The sequence below is a fragment of the Rhinatrema bivittatum genome, chromosome 4 (assembly GCF_901001135.1).
Source record: "Rhinatrema bivittatum chromosome 4, aRhiBiv1.1, whole genome shotgun sequence".
NCBI classification, from domain to species: domain Eukaryota; kingdom Metazoa; phylum Chordata; class Amphibia; order Gymnophiona; family Rhinatrematidae; genus Rhinatrema; species Rhinatrema bivittatum.
The window spans coordinates 223,633,268-223,643,333 of NC_042618.1; the positions used below are offsets into that span (position 1 = coordinate 223,633,268).

General features: G+C 46.2%; 1 protein-coding gene across 1 annotated transcript in view; it reads left to right on the top strand.

Annotated features, from left to right (window-relative positions):
- Positions 1 to 5,660, top strand: part of LOC115090540 (aldo-keto reductase family 1 member C1 homolog) — a 117,055-nt gene extending 111,395 nt beyond the window's left edge. The window contains exon 10 of the mRNA XM_029599763.1: positions 5,542 to 5,660. Coding sequence (XP_029455623.1) covers positions 5,542 to 5,560 — 19 coding nt within the window. The 3' untranslated portion in view covers positions 5,561 to 5,660. The remainder of the gene's footprint in view (positions 1 to 5,541) is intronic.
- Positions 5,661 to 10,066: the final 4,406 nt, after the last annotated feature.

Genomic DNA, 10,066 nt, shown 5'->3' on the forward strand with positions numbered 1-10,066 from the left:
TGACTTCTGGCTTCCGACCCTGCTTCGTCCACTGACTCTGGCTTCAGCTTCCGTCCCTGGCTTTGTCTTCGGCTTCTGACTTCTGGCTTCCGACCCTGCTTCATTCACTGACTCCGGCTTCAGCTTCCGTCCCTGGCTTTGTCTTCGGCATCTGACTCCCGGCTTCCGACCTTGGCTCGTCCGTGGACTCCGGCTTCAGCCCTCTCCTCTTCCTCAGGTATCCTGTTCTTCACTCGCCTGGAGGGTTCGCCTAAGTCCCAGCGGCTCTGGTCCTCACGGGCTCCTCCCAGGGGGACCGCGGGCTTCCAAGTGTGAAGTCTCTTCAGACCTCCTGGGCTCACCTGCTTCGCTGGACTACCTCTTCGGGCTTTTCTTCTGGTCCTCGGTCGCAGAGGATCGCACCTACGTCCAAGAGGCCCGGAACCCTATGGGCGCTTCCTGGGGGGACCTCAGGCTTCCAGTGGTGAAGCCTTCTCAGGACAACCTCTTCAGCGCTGCCTCCCGGCTGCGACGTCCACTGTGGGCTCCCCATAGTGCAACACCATCTGTCTCAGCCGGCCCAAGGGTCCACATTCCTAACACTCTCTCCAGATTGGTGCAAGGGTATTAGGTTCCCTGTGCAAATTTTACAGCCTTGTGTCCACTCCCTCCCAATCCTCACCACCCACAATTAAAAATTGCTCATTTACAATAGTAGATTTTATTTTTTTCTATTTTCAAAGATGTATATCTCGCCTCTTTAATGTTTGAAGTGGGATACAAAATCATATTCATAATGGTTAAACAAAATAAAACACATATCATAATAAAACAAACATTGCTCAGTGCTTATAGAATTTTACATGAAATACAGGGCATTCATCGTATTCTGAGGGAAAAATATAAAATATGTACATTATTTTTACATGTGCTGCTGCAGTACCAAGCAGAAAACCCTGTTAAAAAGAAATTTGGAGCCCATATGGTATTAGGCATATTATAAAGTGCACTCAATGGTAGTTTTTTATACTTTTTATTTAATAATTTTTAACTTTACATAAACAAGGAAAGACAAAATAACATATCAACATTTGGTGTACTAAGGAAAGGAGCCCTCCCCCCTTATCCCCCTGGAGAAAAATTAAATACCCCCATATGAGCATAACAGATACAATGTGACAGTGTGACAAAACCCTACTAAACATTGATGGTAGTTTAGAAGGGAGAGTTTTAACAGTAGCTCATCTTCACATTCCAATCTGGATGGATCACCAGCGCTTCCTCCAGTCATCATGTTCAGTTTCAGATGTTCTTCAGTTTAGCAACAGCCCTGAGAGCCTTCTCCAAGGTAATGCTAGTAGTTGTAGCAGTCCTTCTCAAGCAAGGGATTTTAATGCATCCTTATCTAAATTATTGGTTGATATGGGTGAATTCCTTTCAGGAGAGAATTTCTGCTTCTCAGTGGGTAGTCCAGGTGATACAGAAATTAGAATTGATTGTCAATTTTTTGAAAAGCATTCTTCATCTATCTCAGAGACTGGGTTACCTGGTGTCTCAGTTCGAAAAGAAGATAGGTCAGGTATGTTTAACAGACCAGGGCATTCGAAGTTGTCTGGCCAGATTCAGTCATTGAGAGTGGCAAGGAACCTAACAATGTGGGCCTACCTTCAGACTCCATGGTTGTGGTCTTAGATCTCGTCACGTGAGCGAGGGCAGAGAGAGCCCTTCTGTCCAGATGGAATCTGCAATCTCTGAAATATTTGGTGAGATTGCCACTCCTGGAGTCAACAAGGCAGAGCTTATAGTGGTGGCTGGAAGTCGAACACCTTCAACAAGGGATAGACATAGTGACACCCTCCTTGATCATCGTGATGAATGAGGGAGTGTTTTGGACTCTAGTACAGGCATTAGAAATACCACTTTTTGATTATTGCAATGGGGTATTGATGGGAGTTACGGGGGAAGAACTTGCACATACTTCAGATGATGCAAAATATGGCAGCTAGATTGATTTTTGGGTGTTCTAGACATATTAGTGCTAAGCTGCTGTTGAGTGTTTTACATTGGCTACCAGTGAAATAATTGTATTTAAGATGTAACCCTAATGTATAGTCCATCATGGTAAGGGAGCTGGTTATTTGGCAAGTAGGGTACAGAGAGATATTCCCAGGCAGATGTTGTGTTCCTGAGGATAGCCACTTATAGTTTCAGTGATCAAGCAGGTGAAAAAAGAAGAGTACAGGAAGATGTTCTCAGTAGTGGGGCCCAAACACTGGAACTCTGTTCCAATAGCTATTAGATTGGAGGCCAGCTATTTGGGTTTTAGAAAAAAGGTGAAATTGTGGCTGTTCCAGTGTTTTAATTAGGGTAATCCTGTTGTGATTTTATTGTATTTTTATTGTATGTTACTGTTAGAAACCACTTTGGTCAGCTTGCTGTTAGTGTGGTATAAAAGTATAATAAATAAATAAATTGTTAGGAGCTGTTTGCTTGAGGCCAATGGTCTCTTCAGGAGGTGAATTAGTCCATCAATCATTTAGAGGTCAGAGCAACTCTGCTAGCCATCCTCAAATTTACACCTCAGCTCATCAGGCAGGCAGTCTGAGTGATGCTGACAATGTTACTGTGGTAGTGTACCTTAATCATCAAGAGAGAACTCGAAATCCAGAAGTGTCACTGGAAACTGTGCCTTGGGCGGAAATTAACCTACAGGCTCTTTTGGTGTCACAAATTGGAGGTGTGGACAATGTCCAAGCGAACTTCCTCAGCCATCATATCATGAACCCTGGGGAATGGTCCCTCTCTTAGAGGACTTCACTCTGATTGTTGCAAGGTGGGAGTTCCACCTGATTGAGATCTAATGGCAAAACAGCCAGAATGCGAAGGTGTGCAGATTTTTCAGCTGGAAACAGGACACAAATTCATCATCGATCACTGCCCTAGTTCAGGTGTGGCCAATGCAGCAGTGAGACAGGGTGTTGTATGTGTTCCTCTCTTGGCCCATGATAAGCATACTTCTTCAGTGGGTTGCTGGGCATCCAGGGTTAGTGGCCATCTTGCTGATAGTTAGAAAATTCTCCAGATACTTGGCTTATGTGAGGGTTTGAAGACTGGTGCTGTGTCTTGGTGTTCCTCTAGGGCCGTTCCTATTCCTTTGATTTTGGAATTCCTGCAGGAAGGCCTACCTAAGGATTTGGCTCTTAATTCCATGAAAGTATAGGTGGCAGCTCTCTCTATAGAGGTCAAGTTAACAGTAGACCGCTTTCTTCTCATCTAGATGTTTCTTGGTTCATGAGAGAGGTTATGCATATTCAGCCTCTGTTTCAGTTGCCAGTCCCAACATGGGACCTTAACTTGGTGGTATCCTTCTTAGAGGTTTGCTCCTCTTAAATCTATTTCTTTGCTGCTGCTTACACTCTAAACAGTTTTCCTGGTAGAAGTTATTTGTTTGGCTCGAAGAGTGTCTGAAGTACAGGCACTTTCTTGTATGGAACCTTTCTTGCTGATTACAAAGGAAAGGATACAGATTCATACCATTCTTTTGTTTTTTCCAAAGATAGTTTCAGAGTGCCATTTAAATCAGAAAATCTTTTTGCCTTCCTTTAGTAGGTAAGCTGAGTCAGAAGCCTACACACTCCTTTGCCCACTGGACATGAGGAGACTCCTTTTGAGATCTGAAGGTCATTAGTACTATTAGGTATTCTGATCATCTCTTTATTTTGTATGGGGAACATGGTCAGCTGATGTGTCTTCTCGGGTAACGGTGGAGCGCTGACTTAAGTAAGTAATTACCGCAGCTTATGTCAATGCTGGCATGCCTTTGCCGTGGCTGGTGCAAACTCATTCTACAAGGGCGCAGGCAGTTTCTTGGGTGGAGTTGCGTTTAGTCTCAACTTTGGAAATTTGTAAGATGGTGACCTGGTCATCTTTGCATATCTTCTCTAAACATTACCACCTTGATGTTTAGAGAAGGTATGCAAAGATGACCAGGTCATCTTTGTCTTGCACCTACAATGACCAGAATGAACTTCTCATAACCCAGGGTGTAGTATATTGGGTATGATCTCAATCTCTGAAATGTTCTGCTAGTGTTCTTCTTAATACTTGCTAGGGATGTGCATTCGTTTGCAACGAAATAGGAAATATCGTCTCTATTTCCTATTTCGTCGCGTTTCGGGGGGGGGCGACGAAACGATAAGGAAACCCACAAAATTTTGTGTGGTTTTCTTATCGTTTTGGGGGGGCGAGAAAGGGCATATTAAAAAAATTAAAAAACCCAAACCCACCCGACCCTTCAAATGTAATTAATTGCAACTCCCCCACCCTCCCGACCCCCACCAAAACTTACCGAACATCCCTGGGTGGTCCAGCAGGTCCCGGGAGCGATCTCCCCTTCTCGGGCCGTCAGCTGCACTAATCAAAATGGTGCCAGCTGTCCATTGCTCCTACCATGTGACAGAGGCCGGCCAATGGCCCAATAGCCTGTCACATGGTAAGGGCAAAGGGCCATCGGCGCCATTTTGATTACTGGTAACCGATGGCCCGAGAGTGAGAGATCGCTCCCGGGAGCTCCGCTTGTCCACCAGGAAAAATTCAGCAAGTTTGGGGGGATCAGGAGAGTGGGGGGGGGGGTTTGCAATTAATTAAATTTGAAGGGTTGGGGTGGGTTTGTGGGGGGGGGGTTGTTTTGGGGGGTTTTTTTTACAACCCCGGTTCTAATTAGTGAAATTGGGAAGGGTCGGGGTGGGTTTTCGGGTATCGTTTTGGGGGGCAAGCCGAAATGAAATCGACCCGAACCGCGGGAAAACTAAATTTCCCGTGGTGGGCCGATAATGAAGGCTGAACCAAAAGGTTCGGCCAAATCACATCACTAATACTTGCATTGTGCCAAACAGCTTCATTTTGAAACTTGTTAGGGTGTTATTATGCAGGCAACATACTGAGGTGAACCTGGAAGCTCTTTTTAATCAGCTGAGTGGTCTCCCAAACAAATAGGACTGTTTCTGTATCCATAGGCTACATTTATTCACGGTCTTTGATTGTATCTCTTGCTATCTGATGTTCTTCTCTCTCTCCATACATAGTAAGAATAGTCACTTAAAGCTGAGACTTTCTATTAGTAATGTTTTTGGTGTTTTCTCCTTTACCACTATGTATGGTTTCTTAGCATCAAGCATATAGTTGGGCTGCGAATGAATATACTTTATGGTTTATGTGAAGAATAAATGTAAGATAAAATGATTATACCTATTAATGTAAAGTAAAAATTGGCAGTGGGAATGTGAGTGGAATTGGGGGCAGAGCTGGGGAGCAGCTTGGTTGGCTTCACCAACCAAAAAGGCATTCCGCTGTCCCCGTTAGCTAGTAAATCCCCCTCCTGGGGAGGGATGATAAGGATTGCACAGAAATGATGGAGTGGGATGAGAATGGCACAAGAAAAATCCAAGAGGAAGAATCATTGTTTCTCATGATCTTGCAAGAGCTGCACTTATGCAGGTTTTACTTCAATATTGCATTGCTAAAGCACTTGGAACTTAACTCTTTCAATTTCTTCTTTTGCAGATTTGGCAGACCACCCTGAATATTCCATTTCATGATGAATATTAAAGGAACTCTTTTGTGAAGTTTTGCAAGGGCTGCATACTGCTTGAATGATAATAAAGTTGCACTTGGAAAACGTTTTGGCTGGCTTGTATAATATAGCTTTTCACAGGGTTTGTAACAGGGAAATGGCTTCAGATGGATTTTTTTTTTGCATAAAAGAGCAGTTATACAGATGCCATAATGCAGTGTTCTTAAGGAGTAAGCAGAAGAATTATATAATAAAAAATGTAGGCCAACAAAATCAGAGTTGACCAGCCTGTGATTTTATTCAATAATGTGAGGTTGATTGTTACATTTATATTGCTGTATATGTTTATATCATTAGTTTATTCTTTTCCACTATGATGTTGTTGTTGCACTCTTTCTGGATCACTGGACAATCTACTTGCCAAGGGAGAGGGTGCTAGGAAAGAAGACCCCCCACAGGGCACTGAAGGTAAAGGTTAGCTTGGAGAGGGGTGTAGTATAGCTGGGAAAGACTAGTTTTGAGCCCAACCAAATCCGCTGTCCCCTGTTCATCCCTTCTTCCAGGAACGGTGTTTCCCAAGTAACAACACCAACTACGATTTTATGATTTATTGATATCTTTGTTTACTCTTTTAGAAAAAATTAACTGGGTAGGAGCAATGATATTAAAGCAGTAAAGAGAAATATTGGTTGGCAAATAATAACAAAAGACATTCAATATTAGCAAAGTTAAGAACAGTCAGGCAGTGATTTCTCTGGAACTAGGAATGCAAAGTGTTATATGTGCCGCCCATGGAGCCCCGCGGCGTGGACCTCTCACCTTCTCAGACGGACTCCAGCTCATGGCTCCTCTTCGCTGGCGGCGGTGGCCGCCAGCTCCAATCTCAGGTTCCTTCGGTGTCTCTGGCCCTGCCACATTACCCAGTGTTGCTAGCCAAGATGTCCCTGTTCATCAGGCCTCCACCACGTAGCCTGCGGAGAAGACGCCGCCATCAGCGCCACGCCCCTTCCTAGGCGTGCGTGCATGCATCATTGATTCTTTTTAAAGGGCCCGCAGAGGGAACCTGGCTGTGGACCCGGATTGTTGATGTCAGACTCTTTCAGTGTATAAAAGCCCAGGCCTCGCTCCATAGCATTGCCTTGCAACAGGTCTCCTCATACTCTTGTACTCCTCGTACTTGTTGCTGATCCAAGATTCATCTCATCATGTGTTCCTGTTTTCCTGTGGTTCCTGGTTCCTGTTCTCCTAGTTCCTGTTTCATCTATGTGTTGGACTGACTCATTGGATTTGACCTCTGCTACACCTTCAGCTCCTATCCAGCCCCGGACCCTCCGCTATGCTTGTCCACGCCTGCCTTCTCCATGCCCTGACCACAGCCTTGATTGACTACGCCTGCCTTCTTCATGCCCTGACCACTGCCTTGATTGACTACGCCTGCCTTCTCCATATCCTGACCCTTGCTTTGAACGACTATGCTACAGATTTTCCAGTGTCCAGAGTTCTACGTTGTTGCCACAACTTCTAACTCGTTGCCGGCCCAAACCTTATCCTGTCAGGGACGCCTCTCCTCACCTATCCTCAACATGGACTTTCAAGGCTTCGGCTTCCTTTGCTTAAGTGCCTCAGTTCTTCATGTGTTCCTTTGGCGCCTGAGTTCCAGTACTGAATCCAGTCCAGGATAGGACTGTGCCATCTACCGACTGCTGTTTTTGGGCTGAATCACCTTCCTTCTCTAGCTAACCTCGAGTCCTGCCAGCCCCGGCACCCAAAGGCTCAACCCGAGGGGAACGAGGGCTGATATAGGTGAAGCTCCAGCTGCCTCTAGCTTCAGCCCACTCCACCTGCTGACGGTGGGGACCCATAGGTCCTCGCCTATGGGTTGTGTCAACCCCACCTCAGCACAAGGGTTCACCTCCATCGGAACAGGTTTCAAAGGCCATGGACTCGGTGGAGCCGCGTGCCCTCCAGGCCATCCCAGGCCTGGCAACCAAGGTACAAGAAACAGCAGCAGATCCTTGAGGCATTGGCCTCCTCCATGGATCATCTTCACACCCGGCTTGATGCCCGTATGAATAATTCAGCACCTCCTCCTCCTCCACAGCCACCTCCATCAATGTCTCGAGCCTTGTTCGGCACTTCCAGCGCCTCCACGCTTCAATGGCTCTGCAGAGGATTCATAAATCAATGCTACATGTAATTTGCCCAGCAGCCCTCCGTCTTCCAGGATGAGTTGACTAAAGTTATGTTTATCCTGTTCCATCTTGAAGGGAAAGCGCTAGCCTGGACTTCCCCTCTGGGGAACACTTCGGATTCCTTGTTGAAGAAACTGGCTCAGTTTGGTGGCTGTTTTCAGACGAACCTTTGTTGATCCTGGGCAACATGCGGTGGTAAGCACCAGCTTACTACACACCTCCGTCAAAGACAAAGAAGTCTTTTTGATTATACAATTGAGTTTCAGACTTTGGCTATACCGAGTTCCACTTGGCAGGAAGACTGCCTCCGAGCTATCATACCTGGACGGACCTTCTCTCCACAGCTAAAAGATGAGTTGGGCTGCATGGGAGCTCCCTTCCTCTTTGGAGGACCTTATAGATTTGGGCAGGTCAAAATTGACCATCATCTTCAAGAGCATCACCGGGAGAGTCGGATGCCCAAGAAGCCTTCGCGGGTTCGCTCCCGTTCACCACAGTTACCAACCCTGCATCCTGCAGCGACACTAGAGTGGTCAAAGTGGAAGAACCTATGCAGTTGGGTCACGGGTGGCTGACACCTGAAGAGTGCCTCCGGCGGAGACAAACCGGCCTGTTGTCTGTATTGTGGAGCCCTGGCCACCATCTGCAGACTTGCCCTATCCATCCAGGAAACTCCTTGGCCTGAGTTCAGTAGGGTCCTGAACTTGGGTGCAACCTCTTTGGTCCCTCAATTGTCAGTTACTGGTCACGTTAATCTGGACTCCTGGGCCTTCCCGGTTCTTGCTCTGGTAGATTCCAGAGCAGGAGGTAATTTTATCCTTAAGGACCTTGTGCAGCATTGGGTATAAAAACCTGTTCGCTCTACATATCTCTATGTATTGCTTCTATCTACGGAGAGCCGCTACCTGACTGAATCTCCTTGACTACAGAACCTGTCCAGTTACATACTGGGGCTTTACACATCGAGGAACTTAAATTATTAGTATTGGATCAGTCTATCCACACTTTAGTACTTGGACTCCACTGGCTACAGAAGCATTCTCCCCAATTCAACTGGGCCTCATTGCAACTAGTAGAGTGGGGTCCCGCTTGCCATCAGACCTGCCATCAAAAAGTGAAACCATCTCCTGCGGTTCCCCTGGCTATTACATCCTCTGACGTACCTGCTCCGTATGCTGCCTATGAGGACGTATTCTCTAAACAGAATGCTGACCTCCTTCCGCCTCTCCGAAGGTTTGATTGCCTAATTGATCTCCTTCCTGGAACCACGCCTCCTCGTGGACGCACCTATTCTTTGTCCTTACGTGAGACAAAGGCAATGACCGAACATTCAGGAAAATCTTGCAAAAGGATTTATTCGACCATCAAATCACCCACTGGGGTGGGGTTTTTTTTTGTGACCAAGAAAAATGGGTCACTTAGGCTGTGTATTGACTACCGCAGCCTAAATGCCATCACTCTTAAGGATAAAATATCCCTTACCGCTGATTTCTGAATTGTTCGAATTCACCGCTGTCAGGGTGCCTCCATCTTCACGAAGCTGGAATTACGTGGGGCGTATAACCCGGTGAGAATTTGCCCCGATGACATTTGGAAAACTGCTTTTAACACCAGGGATGATCACTACAAATACTTGGTGATGCCCTTTGGCCTCTGTAATGCACCTGCAGTATTCCACAGAACGATGAACAAAATTTTTAGAGATCTATTGTACACTAAAGTCGTGGCTTATCTGGATGACATCCTCATCTTTTCTACAGATCTCGACATGCATTGTGCTGATGTACGAACCGTCCTCCAGGGTCTTCGTGAAAACCATCTGTTTGCGAAATTGGACAAGTGTCTATTCGAAAAGCCCAGTTTGCCCTTACCTGGGCTATATAATCTCTCAGCAAGGCTTCTCCATGGACCTGCTAAATTAAAGGGAATCCAGGATTGGCCGCAGCCAGTGGGACTCAAAGCGCTCCAGCGCTTCCTAGGATTTCTCAATTACTATCGTCACTTCATCCCACATTATTCAACACTGGCTGCTCCTCTGACAGCCTTAACCCGTAAAGGCCAAACACACAAAACTGGCCGCCTGAAGCCATTGCCGCCTTCCAGAAGGGGTCCTGTCTACACCACCCAGATCCAACTTGTCCATTTCTTGTCCGAAGTAGATGCCTCCGCCATTGGGCTGGGGCCGTCCTAAGTCAACGCACTGCCTCTGGTACTGTAGTTTCCTTGTTCCTTTTACTCCCATAAATTCTCATTGGCAAAGACAAAATTACAGCATCGGGGACTGTGAATTGTTCGCCATAAAGTTGGCTCTTGAAGAGTGGCA